Raw genomic sequence first — 18,905 nt, 5'->3', positions numbered from 1 at the left:
GCAAGATGGGAAACGAGACAAGGCAAAAGACATGAGACAAAGGCATGAGACAAAAACGAACTGACAAGAACAGAGAAATGACAAGACTTAAATACACAAGGCAATGGGCAACAGGTGAAATCAATTAGGGCGGGGCAGACAATCACAAAGGCGGGAAACAAGACAAAGACAGGAAGTAGAACAAGACAAGATACACAAGGACCATGATTTCAAATTAAAACTGGAACTATGAACAAAACTTAACAAACTAACCAAGGGTCCAAAAGTCCACAAAAGAGAGTTCAAAGCATAACAAAAGGGTTCCGAAAACAGCCCCCTTAGGGGCTAGTCATGACAGCGTGAGCTGCTTGTGTAGTTTGTATTCAAATAAAAGCATAATATGCAGATATTATCTGTTCCAGCAGATGCTTGTGAGACAGACAACTGAAAAACACCTCATGCGTTAACTTGTGATGAAAGAAGTTTCAAGAGACCCAGATATCTTGAGCTGAAGAATTTAGTCCTGAAGGTCATCTTCCTTGCAGAGCATAAATAAACCCTTACAAAACTTACTACATGTCATCAGCCGCTCATCTGGGTCCAGGCCCCAGTTGCAGGGGCGACTGCCGCCCAGTCCACAATGCACCGAAGTCTTACGGCACCTCCCACAGGTGGTGAGCCCATGGGAGGTGGTGCCGTCCAGAGTGGGGCTCAAACCCACGACCCTGAGAAATTGAATCTCATGCTCTACCAACTGAGCTAACCAGGCAGCCCTCACTACATGTCCAAATGAGGATATTCTTCATGGGACCACAGCACCCATCCACACGTGTGAAGATTCTATTAGCACCAAACTCTAAACATTAAACCATCCAAGTCACCTCAGTGGTATATTTCATGCAAGACAGTCTCTCCTGGAGCTGAAGGGCCCCTGTGTTATGACTGTGCACTCCCTCGACAGGATTCTCAGTGCATCATATCTTTAAGACCTTGGTTTCTTATGGCACCTGCTATTAGGGACAGGGCTAGCTTGACTCTATCTCTATCCTTGATACTGAGAATGAACTATTGCTTACTTGTAAGCGGCTTGTGGAAACGTAGCCTAATACTACCTAAAGAAGCTCAGAAGGAAATATTCGTTCACTGTAGTCACACTCAGTGCTTGTACCACAGTTAGCTGTGAAAGCTTCTTTAGATGTATTACTTGTGTAAAACCTATCTAGCTTCCTTTTGCACTGCCATTTATTAACTCTCCTGTTATTTCCAATCCTGCCACTCCCACCTGCCCTGCAGTAACCACTGTGTTCCTGCCATTCCCCGTGACCCGACCTTAACAACTACACACCTGTTCCCATTTCCCCATCAGCCTAGTAGCATGTATACCAGCCTTTGTATACCAGAGTAAATATGCATTTTCTATTTTGCCTGCCTGGTCCTTTCCAGCTTGTCTATTGTGCTTCAGCCATAGCTTTTTGCCTGCCTGAGCCTTGACTATTAGGCCCTTCCTGCTTGCCTGTTGGACTCTTGGTCTCCTGCCCAATCCCCTTTTGGATAAGCTTGGCCTTCTCTGCCTGTTTGCCAAGTTGTGATATTTGCTTGTTTTTGAAAGAGTAAATATGTATTTTCTATTTTGCCTGCCTGGTCTTTGAGTTGTGATGATCCATTACACATGTAGTATAAACAGAATGTGCTCATCCAATGTCCATATCAGATATAGTGAAAAAGCTATTTGGACATTTGTTCTTGTTCAGCTGAGGTTGACATGAACTGTGGTATTGAGATGATCTAATCTCTACACTGTTACCAAAGTCAGTGAGGCTCATAGAGGTCTGTCCAATAGATGTAAAGATCTTTTGCACTCAAAAATCAAATAGCATTGTGAGCCCCAGAACTGTGACACTGGTGTGCCATTATCACATAATGGCCACATATTCAAACGGAATGCACAGAAGACATTAAACCAGTGTGGGCATGGTATGTATGTAATGCACTGCATGCTTTAGAAATGTAATAGGAGGAAGGAAATTCATTCAACATGTTTCTCAGACCCTAAAGATTTCTGTACATTGTGTTCTGGTGAGAAACAATGCAAATGAAAATGTGCTTGTTAAAACTCCACAGGGTGCCTTTAACTCTGAATATTGGTGTCAACTACTCAGTGTGGTGTGTTGTTATACGTGATTTTATATGAAATGTGTCTTTTTCATTGAAATACTTCATGTCCACATTTCAGAACAGGACTGTATAAAAACTCTCTGGAGCTGGACTCATGTCTGTCTTTTCTCTTATATCCTGTGCTGATAAAGAGGACTTTTATTAACATTAGTGTGAAGAAACCTTTTAATGAAATCAACTCCATGCATGTTCATTTAGAATCATCACCAGCATTAGAAAATTACTGTATAAATCTAAGCTAAGCTTTAGGAGCATTTGAAGCTGTTAACCACTGGGTCTTGATTGTATAATGGCCCTTCATAGGGATCATCCCTCATCACTAACACCAATGAATGTTTTTTTTATTAATCTGATTACACTAGTTTTTTATTAATGCGAAGTTTTTTATTAATCTAATTACACTAACATGGCACAGAGATGTGTGTAAGTTCTTGGCCACGTTTTTGCATGTTCAAGTGTTTCTCAACCATAAGATGGTGAGTGACAATACAGGTCCACAGTCGTTTGACAAGTTAATTGTTTATGATCTAAAAGCAACTTGAGCAGTCTGGAAGATTTAAATATGTGGTTTATCTCTTTATTAAACCAAGGGCTCTTTCTTTATACAGTGCACTGCATTTCAGTTCAAAAAAAAAGTAAATGCACTCAACAGCTGGCATGGAGACCAATTTGATTGATCATTCCAAAGCCTTTTGCATAAAATCACAAAACGCTTCATTTATAAAAAATACAGATGACAATGGAAGCCTGCCAAAATATATTACAGCTTAATATACAAATATATAAATGTACATTCAATAAATACAATATGAAGTATTCTTGAGATGTATTATGGCTATCATGTGGGCCAGTCCATCACAAATTTAAAAGGCTTGAATTTGATTTTATAAGCAATTTTGTTATGTTTGACCTTTCAAAATAAGGGCCTGTTATAGACCGAGCTTAGTCAATGAGGTATGACTATTGACCCATTCATGAAGTTCTCGGGTGCATTTAGCCATTACTGGATCATTAAAAGTGACCTTGGTTTATTTTGATGAAAAAATGACCAAAACTAAAGAATGCATGTCCCTGCTGGACTGAACTCTCAATGACCTTTGCATCTAAAATTGCTGCAGGGGACACAGAGCCTTTTAAAGTGACCAGTGACACAATAACCAAAAGGTGATCAAAGAACAAGCAAGGCTTCAAGAGATCAGATATGAACACATAACCCATATTCAAAAAATATATATATATACTGATTAAAAAAGGGTATTTACAATGACCACTGTGATTCTCCATTCAGTAGATAGTTAATATTTCTTTGGTCCCCTGTTGATTGTTGGCAATTAGTGGTTAGGCAAAGACAAACATTAGGGACAAAGTGATCATTTTGCATGTTTAAAAAAACAAAAAGAAAAAAGGAAACTATGTGCCTAAATTATGCCTGCCACTGAATCACTTTTACACTAACAATAATCTCAGTTCACATAAGAAAAGAAAACACAACAGCTCGGGGTTTCAAATTACATTAAAATCAGTATAAACAGTACATATAGGCTACAAAAGCATAAACAAATGATTACAAAGATACACAGCAAAAGTTACTGAAAGTGTGAATTAGTAAAACTGTGAGTACATCATCACAAAGAAGCCTGTGACATTTTTCAGCAGCAGAGGAAGCTTTCAGAGACAGGACAGAGCTTGTGAACAGACTGATTTCCAGCACTGTGGATGAGGTTGTGTTGGTTGTACTGGGAAAAACAGGAAAAATCAGAAGAAAAAAAAACGCAGCAGTCATTATATATATGTCCAGTTACTTGCACAGGCTTTCCCAGTGTTGCTGTGTGCTGTGTCCATCTTTGGCTATGTATGTAGAGATGGATAATGTGCATGATGTGGGTGTGTGTTGCCAAGTGCAACTTCAAGCGTCGTTCTGTGAGAAGAGACTGCCCTGCATCTTCAGCTTGTGCATTCTGGAAAGAACAAAAGCCAAAAATGAACAGGAGAACTTCTGCTTCTATTTTTATTTTTTTACCAATACCTATACTTATTAGTCAGTTTTTAAATAACTGCACCAATTACGTAGTTGATTAGAAACAACCCCTTTAAAAGTATGTAAATGTTTGTGTGCCATATACAGTAAGCTATTTCTTAACTTACAGTTTCTCTTTACGGCTCATGTTGTCTTCTTTTGACTTGACAAAGACTGCATTCTCTCCTCCCCTAACAAGGTAGGCAAATTCTCCGTCTTTCGAACTGAAGATCGCCCTGGAGTTACACAGGAAAACAATTGTTTTAAATGTCATGACAAAAAAAAAATCACTAGAAACACACGAATATCACCAGGTCTAATTTGTGTCTTTGTGTTGCTGACAGCTTACTTGGACTGGGTCTCCCCAGACTTGATGCGCATTTTCCGGATGTGGAACTTGCTGCTGCCCCACCAGTCTGACCAGCTGATGATTGCGTCCTTCTCCCAGCGTATCTTCACCATCATCAGTTCTCCAATGTCAACGTCGGTGGTGATGAGGAAGGATAAAGTAGAGTTACCATTCAAGACCGGCCTGCAGGGTGAGAGGAGAAGCAACTTTCAAAGTCTGTCAAAGACTGTCCTTTACATGGAAGCAATAAAAGTATCCTTTATATGTGTGTGTGTGTGTGTGTGTGTCATCATACATGCATATGATGTATGCAGCATGAGTGCCTCTATGGTTTGTGTTTGGGTCTGGATGGTTGGGAACACTTTACTTCTCACTCTACGTTTTCTTGTAATGTGCGTGTGTGTGTGTGTGTGTGTGTGTGTGTGTGTGTGTGTGTGTGTGTGTGTGTGTGTGTGTGTGTGTGTGTGTGTGTGTGTGCGTGCGTGCGTGCGTGTGTGCGTGCGTGCATGTGTGCGTGTCTGATGTTCATGTGGTAGGTGTTAAAGCATTTTACTGTTTGATGCACATACAGGACAAAGGAGATGTCCTCCTTCTCTCCGTGGGTTCCATGCAGAGAAATCTTCATTGGCTGCTCTGTGAAGCTCAGCCGGTCCTTACTGAAGAAATGCACCTTCACTTGGTAATGGAAAACTGCGAGAGGGGGAAGCAGACAGTTTACTCAGGGTGAGTTTTACATTTTAGACACACTGTCTCACAGCTTAACGTGCTCCCAGCAACTGGCTCACGTCTTTCATAACACTATTTAAAGTTAGTTTAATGCTAGAAAAGCCCTTACGTAACCTTGATCTTACTCTGTCTTCATGTGACTGCCACAGTACTGCATGTAAACACAACCAGGATTTTGTGCAAAACACACACCTTCATTTTTACTATATAAGTGTGTGCTAAACGTGCTAAGCTTTCAACACACATTTGCATCTCTAAAACATCTGCTGTCAAAAAATACCATTGTCGACTTGTGCCAAAATCTTAAATAACATTTTCCATTTGGGGGTGTATTACATGCAGTGGTGTCGCATTACCTTTAGCATACCCCCGGCCACTAAAATACTCGTGGCCTCCTCTTCATGTCACCTCCTGAGTGCTTGCTACTTGTTGTACACATGTGCTTGAGTGAAGTGTTAAGACTTTTCCTGTCCACAAATCATGTGAAGTCTATCTGAGCAGCTCACACACTGAGGATTACTCCTATTCGTGTATGTGCATCATTCAACTCAACTCTCACTAATCCTCAGTGCCAGATTTTTCTACAGTACGTTTCGTCTCTTTTTTTTTTTTTTTGCATTGCACAGAACCTACCAATTCCCCTCTAAATAAATTTCATTAACAGATACCATGTATTTACCTTTGTATGGCATCATTTCACGAGTCTTGAGGTACATCTTGGTGCTGCGGGTCGTGCGGACCTTGTTGATGTTGTAACCAAGCTTGTTGCAGCGATTCTTCCTGCAGTTGAGGCACAGTCCCTTGTTGAAGGCCTCTTTGGAGTTGCAGCGGTATGCCATGCTCTGCTGCTGGGTGTTCAGCAGAGAGTCGATGAACAGGTGGATGGAGCGTTCATGGGAACATTTGATGAGCTGGTCCATATCTGCAAAACACAGAAAGAAACTGTGAAACCTCTTCATCTATTCACAGATGGCTTCCTTATGTGTGGCTTTTTTTTATGACTTTTCACATGTCAGCGTTGACTAAATGCTGACCCAGATGGCATTTCTCACTTAGTTCTGCCTTGCTCGGTCAAGGCATTTAGCAACAGAAAAGGAAGTGAACCAGCAAAACATCAAGCAAGGCTTTCATCTCGACATGTCTGTCACATACTGTGAATCTGTAGCTGTTTGGACCGGAGGCAAACATATTTTATTCGTAACCCCTGAAAGCTTTTATAGAGTCAAAGTGTCTGTTGACACCATGTAAACTTACACAATCCCTTCCCAATGATTTACAACACTGTTGTTACAAATTGTTGACTTTAATGTGGACGGAGATGTGTGTTTATGGTGCAGTGTGTCACACAGAGGAAGTGGAGAAGATTGGTACCACCAGGTCTGAGCAGCTGGAGTAACTCTGGCCTCTGTAGTCTTCTAGCATGGTTTCACTTTAGTAATAAAAGCAGATGCCTGCCAATATGGAGGTGTGAATCCAAGCTATCTAGTGTGTGGATGCCATACTGACGGTATTACCCTACTGCCAAAGTGACTGAAAGCTAACAAACCACACCATTTGAACTGTACAATTTCGAACCTCAGCACAGTAGCTCAAATCATTACAGACAGCAGGGAGGGTTTGTGGTACATACTTTGGAGGCCCTTGATTCCTTCCAAAGCAATCCCCATCAAGGTATTCTGGATGTCACAGCCCGGCTGGAAGGTGCCTCCATTGGGGTAAATGTCGATGTGGCCCACAGGCCTCTGGATGCCGATGCTGCGGTCCGGGGAGCCCCTGGTGTTGGTGTGCAAGACGTCCACAAACTGGGCATCATCTCGGGACAGAGTGTTCTGGTCATCTGCATGCTCGAAGGTGGGGCCAGCCGGATCCAGACCTGGGTGGAAGAAGGAGAGAGGAGAATTTGCTTTTACTCATAGTGGCCATGCTGAAGAAACTGTGTGTGGATGAGGACACAGAAGCAGAAAAGGATCACGTCTATGGAACGATCTACCTATAAAACTAAACATTAAAACATTTTCATGTTTCATTTGGCCTCTTTGTGCCATGTGCAGCTCTGCAGAACCACTGAAGCTCAGAGCAATGTGAAGCAGTGACTGTGGGCTCTTAATAGGCTGCTGCTCTCACAGTAAACATATCCATTATTCTAAGCAGGTCAGAGAGATTTCAAAGCTGGATAAACTTCATAGTGACAAATAGAAGGACTGGATTCTCTAACTAGCTACATGCACACATACAATACAGGCCTGGAATGTTATGGCTGACAGATTATATTTCATTGGCGTGTTGAGTTGTTTTCACGAGCTGCGCTGGAAAGAAAAGTGCCCATACATTAGAGTACAGTATGGTATGTTTGCATGCATGTTCATTGGCTTCAAGAGTAAATTTAGACATTTAAAGTTTCTATTAAATAGACCAAAATGCTTATAGTTAGAACACACTACACATGGTTATAATTGGATTGATTTATTTGTAAGGTGGCGGTAACACACTGCGCTAATAAAGGCAGAATTCATTGGAAGCACTTCCGATGAATCTTCTATTTTAGTCAGTCATAATAAACTAATCACAACTAAAAGAAAATCCTACGTCTCTATGCTTGTACCGTTTATCTGTATGTGATATAATGTGAGCAGATGATGATGGAATGGTTAGGTTAATGTAGCACACCTGTGATCCTGCTGATTTTATGGTCAGTGAGGCCTCCAGCGATTCCAGCCACATGTGCTCCCAGACTGTAACCCAGCAGATGGATCCTCTCCCATGGCAACTGCAGCTCTTTCTGAAAGGGTAGGGATGGACGAGATGGGTCAGAACGCATGACATGCCGACATGCCTTAAAAAAAGCAAATCCTGCTGAGTTGCAAGAGGAATTAAAACTCATAGTAGGCTGTACCTGGAAAAGTTCTCCAGCACTCTGCTCAAGTCTTAATAGAGTCTGGGACATTATCCAAGACAAGGATTACTTTGTGTAATTTTATGCTTTGCCAAAACTCAGCAAGCTTTAAACTTGGAAGTCACGTAAACAAAGGTCAAACAAATGAGAGCATTACACATGCCAATACGCCTTGAAGTTGTTCATACAAAGACTGTGCTCCGCTAAAAACTGAGCCTTGTAATGAGAGGCTGCTTTGAGCCACAGACATGGCAATAAAACCCCTTTATGGAGCATTTAAAATCATAACCAGTAGGAAAACATATCCGCAAGCAGCACCGCTGGCTAAAGAAGCATTACATTACATCATCAGCTGCGGAGTCACCGGCTGCTCTAACTTCTTTGCTGCGGGCGTATTAACTTTAAGGGAGTATGGTAATAATTTGGTCATTCAAAAGCAGTAGGCCAAATCCACTTGTCAACAAAGAGGATGTGGTCCAGCTGTTAGCCAACTATCAACCAGCTTGTTCATTCCAACGCTGTTCATTGAAAACACTCACTTGTAACCAGGTAATAAACTTGGCGACGTCACGGCCCACTAGTTTGGTGTAGGCTGCAGAGGTCGGGTAGTGCTGGTTGGCGCGGGTCAGCCAGTCCACTACAATCACATTGGCCGTGGGTTCACGCTCATACAACGCAGACACAAGCTTGGGAACCCAGCTCTCAAACATCCCAGTTACCTACAGCAAACAAAACACACACACACACACACTTGTGTGATTTACTCTGGCCTTGGCCCTCATTCTGTGTCTTGTGGCTGGAGAGCAGCCAGGGCGTCATCAGGTTCAAATTTTGTTGCATGGCTGGCTCTGAATCACATTATAGGAGATGAATTGACTGTCTGCACTGCTAACTCACCACTTTCTATCTGTGGATATATCTGTTGTTATATTAACTCTTTTCTGAATAGACGTTCATCAAATTTAGCCTGATTAAAACTGTGGGGAAAAAAAATGGCAATTCAGTCTGATTTTCTGGCTACATCAGTTTGGACTTGGCTTAATATTTATGATCAGTTAGTTGAACATTTTATTGGCAGGACTCAACCTCTTTTTATTCATGCAACATACTGTTTTATCTTTTTTTTAGGGGGGAACTTTATCAAAGAAGGACCAAAATACAAACACGCTCATAACTTTTAAACTCACAGAAACAGCCACCTAACTAATGAAACACACATAAGACAACATCCATAAGCTAGTAAAACATTTTGAATCTACCAGTGATTATTATTATCATCCTGTTCTATGATAATGAATACTGAGTGACATACCGTCCAGCCATGTATCACAACGAAGGTCTGCGTTTCTGCGTTGAAATTACACTCTTGGATGGTTTCTGGCCTGCCGGCCACGATGTAACACATGTCATCATCGGGGATGTCCACTGTGCGCAGGGAGAACTTGGACACGATGTCAGTGAAGTCTGTGATCCATTCAGCAGTGGTGGGCAGGGGAGCAGAGACCGTGGTGTTTACTGTTACAACACACACACACAAACAGTGTGCAGTAGATTATTGGATTGCTGTGGCACAATGCAAATGGAAAGGCCTGTTGTCATTTGGGATTCTGACCAACGTAAAGCTGAATTTTATAACATGTTTACCACACCATCTGATCATATGCATTCATACAACGATCAATCAGCTGTTTGAAACTCTGATTTAAGGAGTTTCATTAAAATAATCTTTGCAGAAGATAAAATAAACACACTGAAGTTAAACTGTTTTCAACGAACATGAAGCTTTGTCATGCAAATCATGAAAGCTTGCTGCTGTTCTCAGTTATATTATGTGACCACTAATCTCACCGGTGTGACTCAAATCAACCGGCGACAACACTGACACATAGAACATGGCAGTGTCGCCCCCTGTTGTCTCCTTTGTATTTCTACCAACATAAGTTTATAACTGAAAATTGTGAATACCTTGGTTTGCTTCAGTAAACCTGAGATATATTTATTAAGAATACATTTTAAAAATGACCTCTAAACTAATCACATTCTTTCAGGGAGCCCAGAAATGTTAATAAATGTTAATAAATAATAAATAAATAAATAGTCGAATAAGTACATATGGTTTTGAGTGCAGCAATTAATTTATTATACTAAAAATGCTATATTTTTGATAGCATTGAAAATAATTTGATTTTATTTTTGATTTAAAATGCCCAGTTTTTCACTGCTAATGTTTTCTCTTTTTTTCCTCGTTTTTTTCTTCAGACAAATGGCCTCTGGCAGCGGCTTTTTCTTCATGCACACATGGGGCCGAATTGTATGAAATGGGATGCAGACCTGCAGACCTGAATCTTTTCACGGGGGTTATTCCCGGTCAACACTGAACTACATGCATTAATTAACCTGCTTTCCCGCAAATGGTGGCTTCATTAGATCTGCAGATGCACCATGAAAATAATATCCTGCCAAACAAGTTATCTCAATTAAAAAAAAAATGTTAGGTCGGTCTTACCAAACACAGTAGTGGCCTCAGGGACAGAAGAAACCGTTGCAAAGATGTTTCCCAAAATTATCCAAACAGTCAAAAGAAAAATATTTTTTTCTCCCATATTATTGAAAACTTTTTTTGTTTTAGTCTTGGAAAAAATAAGAGGTTCTCTGGATGTTGGTCGAACAGTTGTATATCCACTCGTTTATTTTTAACACGCAGAGCACCGGTCACAACGTTGGAAGTACTTATGGTTAAGGAGTGAGGCTCCTTCTCATGGTCTGTCACAGTTGCCGCTCCAAGTCATCTATATGGGTGACTTATTTGAATATCCAGCCGTGATTGGCTGGAGTTTTGGAGGGCGGAGTTTAAACTTTGTCCCAACTCTGAATCACGGGGGGGTGGGGGGGTGGTGGTCATTCACAATCTTCTCCACAGGAAAGTTGTTGAGTTGCAGCCCCCGGCACTCTGTCGGCAGTCCAATTTAAACGGCATAATCAGTGTTTATTATCAGCTTTCAATTAAGCTATTCACTTTTTGAGAAACTGTACGGGAAAGCTTTTCATTAATTTTCTCAGTCTTCCCATTAATTGTGTTATTCTGGTGCAAAAAACGTGGAATTTATTTGGGGAAAAAACATTGAATAATCCGTTTTTATCTCTAATTTTGAGTCAATATCAAACACTATGTTAACATTAAGAGACCAGCCTTTCATGAAGAGTTCACTTGAATGGTGGAGGTGTTCATTTCCCACCACAAATCCAAATTTACCTCTAAAAAAATCAAATAAGTCTATTAGTCTAAATACAAAAAAAGTTTAATTAGTATAAATGGTTTTTAGTGGAGCAATGTTTTTTCTCTGATAATGTTTTCTTTTTTACTCTTGTCTTTCTTCAGACAAACGTTCTATGTAGGCAGCTTTTCTTCATGTGCACATGGGGCCACATGGCATGAAATGGGATGCAGACCGGCAGACTTTTAACGGCCCGCCTTTTAACCTTAAGCCATTTTTCTGATTCCAGAGTCAGAAGCAAAATAAGTTCATTTAATTTCTTGTTCCTCTTAATATAATGGTAATAGTAAACGTTTTATATGCATCCCTTTACAAGAAGCTGAAACAAGCAAAGAATAAAAAAGAAATGCACATAAAAACAAGAAACTCAATGACTGTGAGACTGTGTGCTTGGTTAATCCAACATGAAAGATTCATGGTGTGGTATGCAGGACAGCCAGAGTATCTCAGAAAGATCTTCTGAGCAGTATGGGTGTGTTACAGAGGCCACCCTCTCTCATTGGTGGAGCCTTTTACACATCAGAAACAATGATGAAGCACAGTAGGATTACATATGACACCACAATGTCGTGTCCCATGCCTTCAAATCACATGATGAAATAAAAGCTTGAAAAGTTACTGAAAAGAAAGAGGAGCACTTTCCTGTCTCATATCATGTCATGTAAAATAAAAACAAGATGTTTAGACACACAGGGCATACTTTATGGAGGCAGTTAAACCCCTTTGTGGCACTTGGAGGAACTAAAGAAGCTGAAAGACTCCAGAGAAAACAAAAACATGTGGACAGTAAAAGCAGGCATGAGAGAAATGTGTCAGAGTTTTGTGATGATTTTCATCCCAGAGCACCTGTGTGAGAATATTTCACACCTCTGCTATCTCTGTCCATGCCAAGGACTACAAAAACAGACTGACTTATGGCCTAAATATCTTTCCCCCATAATCTTATTGTATAGTATACTTTCTGATGCCATTTAACCCTTGTGTTGTCTTGACAATGTCTTTACTTTCTCAATGTATGAGAAAAAAAAACTGCGATCATCAATGCAAAATCAACTGATCTGATTTTATAAATAGGCTTCACTTCACACAGTAAAGTGAAGCCTATCTCAGTAATCAACTGCTGCTCTATATTTGCCTTCTCTGAAAGGAGACTATATAAGGAGTTTGCTGTTTCTTTTTATCTTACATGCTGGAGTATACGTATGCCTGTGTACGTTTATGAGTGTGTGCCAGGAATTGTTAGGAAGGTGATGCTTATGGTCAGAGCAGCAGGCCCAACCCTGTGATTAGAAAGAAGAGCAACGCCTATCCCTCAGCCTGTGATCTCAGTCTTGATCTCTGCATTCACTGTGGTTTTTTGTGCTTGACCCAAGGGGAGACCCACGGTTGATAAACGACAGGGCAGAAATGTTTGAGCATGACTCTTAAATACTCTGGATGAGACACACCCAGGAAACATCACCGAAAGTGATGTCTAGCTCCATGGAAGATGAGCTTATTGTTTGTTTTTTTGGTTTTGACGTTGTTAACACGAATGTAGCAAGGACTGTAGCAAGATAAACAGACAGAGAAAGAAAGAATGCAACTGATAACTGATTGAAGACAGGCAAGAAGACAGTGCAACACAGAGACTGCCAGTGGTGTTTTGGTCAGAATACAGATCTGATACATCCCAGTTTAATGTCATTCAGTCTCTCTGTGCTCCATTTAGTCTGGCTTTGAACCCTGAGACCTGCTGAGGAAATTAAAAGATCACTGCAGAGAAAACACAGTAGATTTCCTGATGAGGAGAATTTCCTTCTCTTTCCTGTTCCTGCTTTTTCATCTGGAGTTTTGCAAATCTAAAAGGCGGCTCATTTGTTTCACATTCCTCTGTTCTTCTGACAGATTATGTTGGATGTAGCCTGCGAAAGTGCAGAGCAGTGTTGAGCTACACAGGCTACTTCATAAATCTACTGGATGCTTGAGGTCCACGTGGTGTTTCAGAACGAATTGCAAATATTTGAATTATCCCCATCTGTTTCTGTAGCTGTCTCACTTTCCTCCTCCTTCCTCTGTTTACAGGACACACTCATACTCTACAGGTGCAGCTACAGGTGTGACTTACCGTAAATCCCAGTCATAACAACATACGCTCAGTCATGCACACACAGATCCCTGAAAGCGAGACATAAAGCTCATGAACATGTGCTTAAGCAGCCATGCAAACACACAATCAACACACGCCCCGAATGGTGAAATCCTCAATACGCCACATGATCGTTCTGATAACTCACTGAGATGGCTGATTCTAGGAAAAACGGAAAACGGGGATTAGGTTTCACAGCACGATGCAGCATAAATATTCTCTGGGAGCGAATTTGCAGGGGCCCCTTGTGTTTCACCATGTGTGTACAGAATGTGGCTTCCACACTAAAGAGGGTGTTTCATCCACAGCCAGCAGACTAGGGATGTGACTGCTGATTTTCTTGTGTACTTAGTGTTTTCTGGCAACTTTTAAAAACATCACTTGATCCTTATCTGAGGTTCCACTCATTCCCCTCTCTCTGTATTCCTTGCACACCTGCCTGTGCAAGGCCGTCCTCTCGTTGTTTCACTGACTCAAGTCATATTGTGTTCTCCTTTATCTGAAGGTTTCCTCTTTCTCTCATTGCCATCTCTGTCCAGACGCAACAGGAGAGCAGACCTTCAGGAAATTCTGGTGAAACCCCGAAGGTAGCCAGTGTAACTAAATTCAAAGAAAATCTCATGAATCATGGTTCCACCAGTTACCCAATTTACCTCACGTTTCACATGTGGCGTGAAAGCGATCCAGCACTGCACTTAATTTTAGCCCATTCAGAAATCCATTAGAGGATAAAGATTTGCAGGGCAGGACAGGGGGAAAAAAAGGCGCCTCTGTGGGAGTTCGGTCTTTTACGAGTCTCTGACTAAAGACACAGCGAGGTCATAAAAGAGCCGCACAAAGACTCAAGGAGGAGACGTGTGTGAGGGGAAGGCTGTGTTTTAAGGGTGACATGAAGAGGTTGTGTTATACACTTGCGCTGGTGGTTTAACGAGGAATTGATGCGTTGAGTTTTTCCTTGAGTGTTGCAAAGGAGGTTTGGGTGTTTATATCTCTTATTTGGATCCACTCTGCACTGTAAACTGTGTGCACCCCTTTCATGAAGCCTTCAGTCCTCACTTTCCAGGAAGTTAACCAGCCCTACAACAAACATTAAGCATTGGATTAGAAGGAAATTTTTCCTTGAGTTGAGCTGAATCCTTGAGTTTTGCTTTTCAAAGATTTCAAGGAAAAATCTGATGAAAATTTTCCTTCCTTTAAAATCCTTGAAAATCTTTTTGAGGAAATCTTAAAAAGATTTCGAGGAAAACAAGTGTCACAATGTACTTGTGTAATGTTTAGGAGCTAGTAGATTTTGTTTACAGATTATCTGCAAGATCAAAAGTATGCAACTTCCAAACAAACCATTATTTTTGCTTTATTGTATGAGCCAAGTAGGTTTTCACGTGAAAAAAGAAACTGGATCAAATCACTTCTGTGGAGTTTTTTTAAACCCCGGTCTACCAGTGGAATGATCTCAGTGAGGAGCATACATTGCGATATACATCTGCAATGTATACTGTTTGAAAGCTGGATGTGTGGTGGGGTGACCTCATGAGATTAGTAGGGGGAGGCCAGAAACATCAGCATATGTTCATATGGGGTGTAACAGATGCATACACAGAGAGTCCCGACAGTGATATTCAAACATAAAGTAAGCATGCATATATCAATGTGTGTAGGCTGACGTGCACGCTCAGAAACACACGCTTTCAAGTAGCCGTGTCTGCTCAGTACAGTTTCTGCAGGTTTTCCATGCTCTCACTGAAAGCCACTTTTGCGCATACATGTTGGTGGTTTATCTGTATGTTATGAGAGGAGTGAAGGCGACCAGGAGGCTGAGTGAGTCCTATGTTCAGTCCATGAAAGCAGCTGGTCATGCTAGTGTTAAAGGGAGACCACTTAGGTCACTGTATGTGCAGCAGTCAGAGCCAGTCTGGTCTGACCAGACTTTCTCAACGCACTGATGTCCCAATTCAGGAGAAATACGAGGTTTCATAACGATTCGATTTCAGCTTCTGCAGGAGATGCAAGGATCTGAGTGGCAGCAGAGAGAGGGGGCTGCACATGAAGAACTGAATACATACTCCTTACAGTGTTCATTTAAATTTCTGTTGATGAAAGCCTTACGAGGAATGACTGATACGTTTGTGGTCCAAGAAGGAGTCAATTTTAGAAAACCTAGCACATTTATTTTCAACATAGTCCCCACCTATATTTGCACACGTGGTCCAGTGGTCATCGAGCATACAGTTCCCTTCAGTAGTCTTGGACCTCCAGAAAGTGGTCCAAAGCTGAGATTATGTCACCATCACTGTCAAAATGGTGACCACTGAGCTCCTTCTTCACCTTGGGGAAGAGGTAGTAGTCTGGCGGTGCCAAATCAGGCCAAGGACCTCACTGAGTGATAAGCTCTTGCTGGATTAAGGCCAGTTTTGTCCATTTTCTCAGGCTCTTGTAATTTGTAATTTTCAGTTACCTCAAACAGAAATTTTAAACTTTAAACTTTTGGCATAATCAAAGAGTATGACTGAACATGTACGTAGCAAGACCTGTATAATTCATCTTTTACCTTAGGCCATGAACTTATTAATCATCCCTCGTATGTTCTCTCCACTTGTTTCTCCCCTTGATGACTTCTTGGACCCTGATGACCCAGTTTAGCTCAGGTCCATTCTTTGCTGTCTTTCATCAGTCTGACTGCTGTCTGAGGTCAATGTTTGTTGGCTGGCAGGAGACTTGGGTTGCATCATTCCTCTCATGAAGTCTTGGTGTTCTGTTGTTTCAACTCTGATCGGGATGATCATCATGACAATAGGAAAGGGACCCTGTCCCTCATCCATCGCCCATGTTGCCCTGTTGTTGCTTGTTATCAAATATCCGTGTGTGTCTTGAACAGAAAAATATTTGAAAGATTCCAGTAGCATTCTCATAAATTCATGAAAGATCTCCCTTTTAAAATATTCACCTCAAAAAAGACAAGATCTCTGGTTCTGCTGCATCGAATTTGATTTTGTTTTAATGTCCATCCTGAGTCTGACAGTGTTACAGGATTGCAATGCTGAATCGGTTGAGACTTCTTTAAAGAAAATCAGCAGAGATTATGCTTAAAAACTTTTTATGTTCCCATTCATTTTTCAAATCATATTATGACACATGATCTTGTGGAGAGCTATTTGACAAAGACTTTTCTAAAACACTCTTTCTGTTTAGACTGTTAATGCACCATGTACTGCATTTTTCTGTGGCCCACAGAGCTGATGCTCTGCAGACCTCCTTCTCTCCCCTGCAGGTCAAGGTGCTGCTCCGGGATTCAGTTCTGCTGAAAAATAAAAAGAATGTTGTCTCAGCTTTGTTTTCTCTCAGTTGTCCAAGGAAGCTCCTGGCGGACCCACCGGTGGTGGTCTCAGGTCTGGACCCTTGCAGATCAACATATAGAAGTGCTTCTGCACATGAATGTACCATCAAATGCAAACATGCAACACAAACATACGACTCTGCCTCAGCTCTCCTGCTGCTGCGTCTCACATTCATGTGCGCTGCCACTGATTCAGAAGGTGCAAACCAAGCAAAGTCAGGAAACACAGCAGAAGATCTTGCTGACAACCTGCTGTGTGATATGATGTGAATTCCATTGTGTTTTCAGAGGTGTGGCTCTGGCTCAAACCAACAGACATCAGATTACCTACTACATGTTCACATGATCAAGAAAGGAGAGAGGAATTTGTTTGGAAAATAAGAAAATGCAGAGTACTGCTAAGTTCATTATAGCTTGTGAGGCTAATAGCCAGTTAAGATACATAAGACCCAAATGTCAGATCCAGCTTTAGATTGACAACTCAACTGCTCAAAAGTAATAACAACTGAAACCTAAATGTACAAACATATAAAGATTCTGCAGTCCGCAAACTCTGTCTGGTTTTAACATACCCAAACAATTTTATCCATTTACAGTTAATTCTATTAGAAAACTGTGCAGAAAGGAAATTATCTTTTTTTTTCATTCCATACAGTGGTAATGAAACCACTCTATGGGACGATTTAATGTAAAAACATAACATCACTACTAAATCAACAAGCTACAATTTCCAAACAGACAAAATATTTCATCCAACAGTTAAAACAGATCAAGAGCAGCATACAACTACATTACATCCCTTGCAAGTTAAACCTGAGGTTATCTCTCAAAATGATTCTCCAAAACATCTGTGCAACACATTTGCAGCTGCAAAGCTGAGCTTGTGTTTCTGTGTCATAGATGTAGAAGTAGATATCAAGGAGGAAATAAAGAGGATGGAGACACAACAGACACACAGACACGAAGGACACTTCCATTTGGTAACTCCTCAGGACAGACATCAGAGAAAACAAACACAGTCATTTTCAAAAGTCCAGGATTCTGGGTAAATGAAGTTGCACAGCATGGGGGCAACGCAGAGGATCAGTGGTGTGTGTGTTTGAATGCATTCCTTCTACTTTGACCTCAGTGTGAGTGTGTGAACCAGTGTTTGCATACACATTTTTCTGCCTGTAAGTGTGTGTGTGTGAGTGTGTGTACGCGTGCATGTCAGGCGTGGTGTCTGTGACCTTCTCCACCTCAGACCCTGTGTGCTCATCTCCCCACCAGTCCTAGTCATGTTGATTTAAGCTGTTCGTCCTACATCTGGTGGACTATTTGTATTTAAGAAGCGGTCAGTTGGGGCGAGTTGTCACATTTAGAGTGTGAATGACTGTCACCCTCAATCATCACAGTCGCTTGTAATATTGTAATTGCTTTTTAAGCTGATTCCAAACCTGTTTCAGCCTCTATTCATGATCATATGACACCCTCTAGTGGAAAAAAAGAAAATAGCAAAGGAAAATGAGGAGGATTTTAGACTCAGGGATCAGATGTTTTGCCAAAAAATATATTCTATATAATAACATTTTATTGAGTGCAACTTTGTTCACACTGGGTGCCAGATGAGAAAATACATAAAAAAAACACATTAGAAGTATACATGTATTGATTTAACATATTTCACAGCCAGTAAAGGAATTGTGCCCAGGGAACACAATGTAGGAACAAGGAAACTACATTTTTAAGCACACCAATAATTATTATTGTATTATCTAATAATAGAAGCCATTATAAAGTACTGCATCGTGTTGTTTCTTTGTTCTTGGATAATTCAGTTTTCATTTGTGAACACAAAACTTTCACTTTGAGGACATTATCATGCTTGAATGACCATGCACTACGTGATGTTCTTTGTACTTCCCCACAAATTTATACATATGTGTCACCCATAACACTAACAATGCATCATCCGCAGAGTCCTGGAGAAGGAAAGTATCTTTTGAAAGAGAGGAACTTCACTTCTAGAAGAGGAACTTGGAGCCAGTTA

General features: G+C 41.0%; 1 protein-coding gene across 1 annotated transcript; it reads right to left on the bottom strand.

The window, feature by feature from the left end:
• Positions 1-2,717: 2,717 nt before the first annotated feature.
• Positions 2,718-10,892, bottom strand: lpl (lipoprotein lipase). The gene is made up of 10 exons (XM_041040306.1): positions 10,646-10,892; positions 9,452-9,654; positions 8,679-8,858; positions 7,914-8,025; positions 6,877-7,119; positions 5,926-6,168; positions 5,090-5,210; positions 4,521-4,703; positions 4,300-4,407; positions 2,718-4,112 (listed from the first exon to the last, which is right to left on the bottom strand). Exons 1-10 carry the CDS (start codon positions 10,740-10,742, stop codon positions 4,061-4,063), a joined length of 1,542 nt encoding a protein of 513 aa, XP_040896240.1. The 5' UTR covers positions 10,743-10,892; the 3' UTR covers positions 2,718-4,060.
• Positions 10,893-18,905: the final 8,013 nt, after the last annotated feature.

This window comes from Toxotes jaculatrix, chromosome 6, assembly GCF_017976425.1.
Source record: "Toxotes jaculatrix isolate fToxJac2 chromosome 6, fToxJac2.pri, whole genome shotgun sequence".
NCBI lineage: Eukaryota > Metazoa > Chordata > Actinopteri > Toxotidae > Toxotes > Toxotes jaculatrix.
This window is presented reverse-complemented; position numbering and strand designations above follow the sequence as displayed.

Bases quoted from the DNA above. Each gene is read 5' to 3' on its own strand.
- lpl (XM_041040306.1), bottom strand. From the start codon at position 10,742: ATGGGAGAAAAAAATATTTTTCTTTTGACTGTTTGGATAATTTTGGGA. The intron at 9,655-10,645 runs GTAAGACCGACC...GTGTTGTAACAG, and splicing joins TGAGGCCACTACTGTGTTTG to TAAACACCACGGTCTCTGCT. The intron at 6,169-6,876 runs GTATGTACCACA...TGTGTTTTGCAG, and splicing joins AGGAATCAAGGGCCTCCAAA to ATATGGACCAGCTCATCAAA.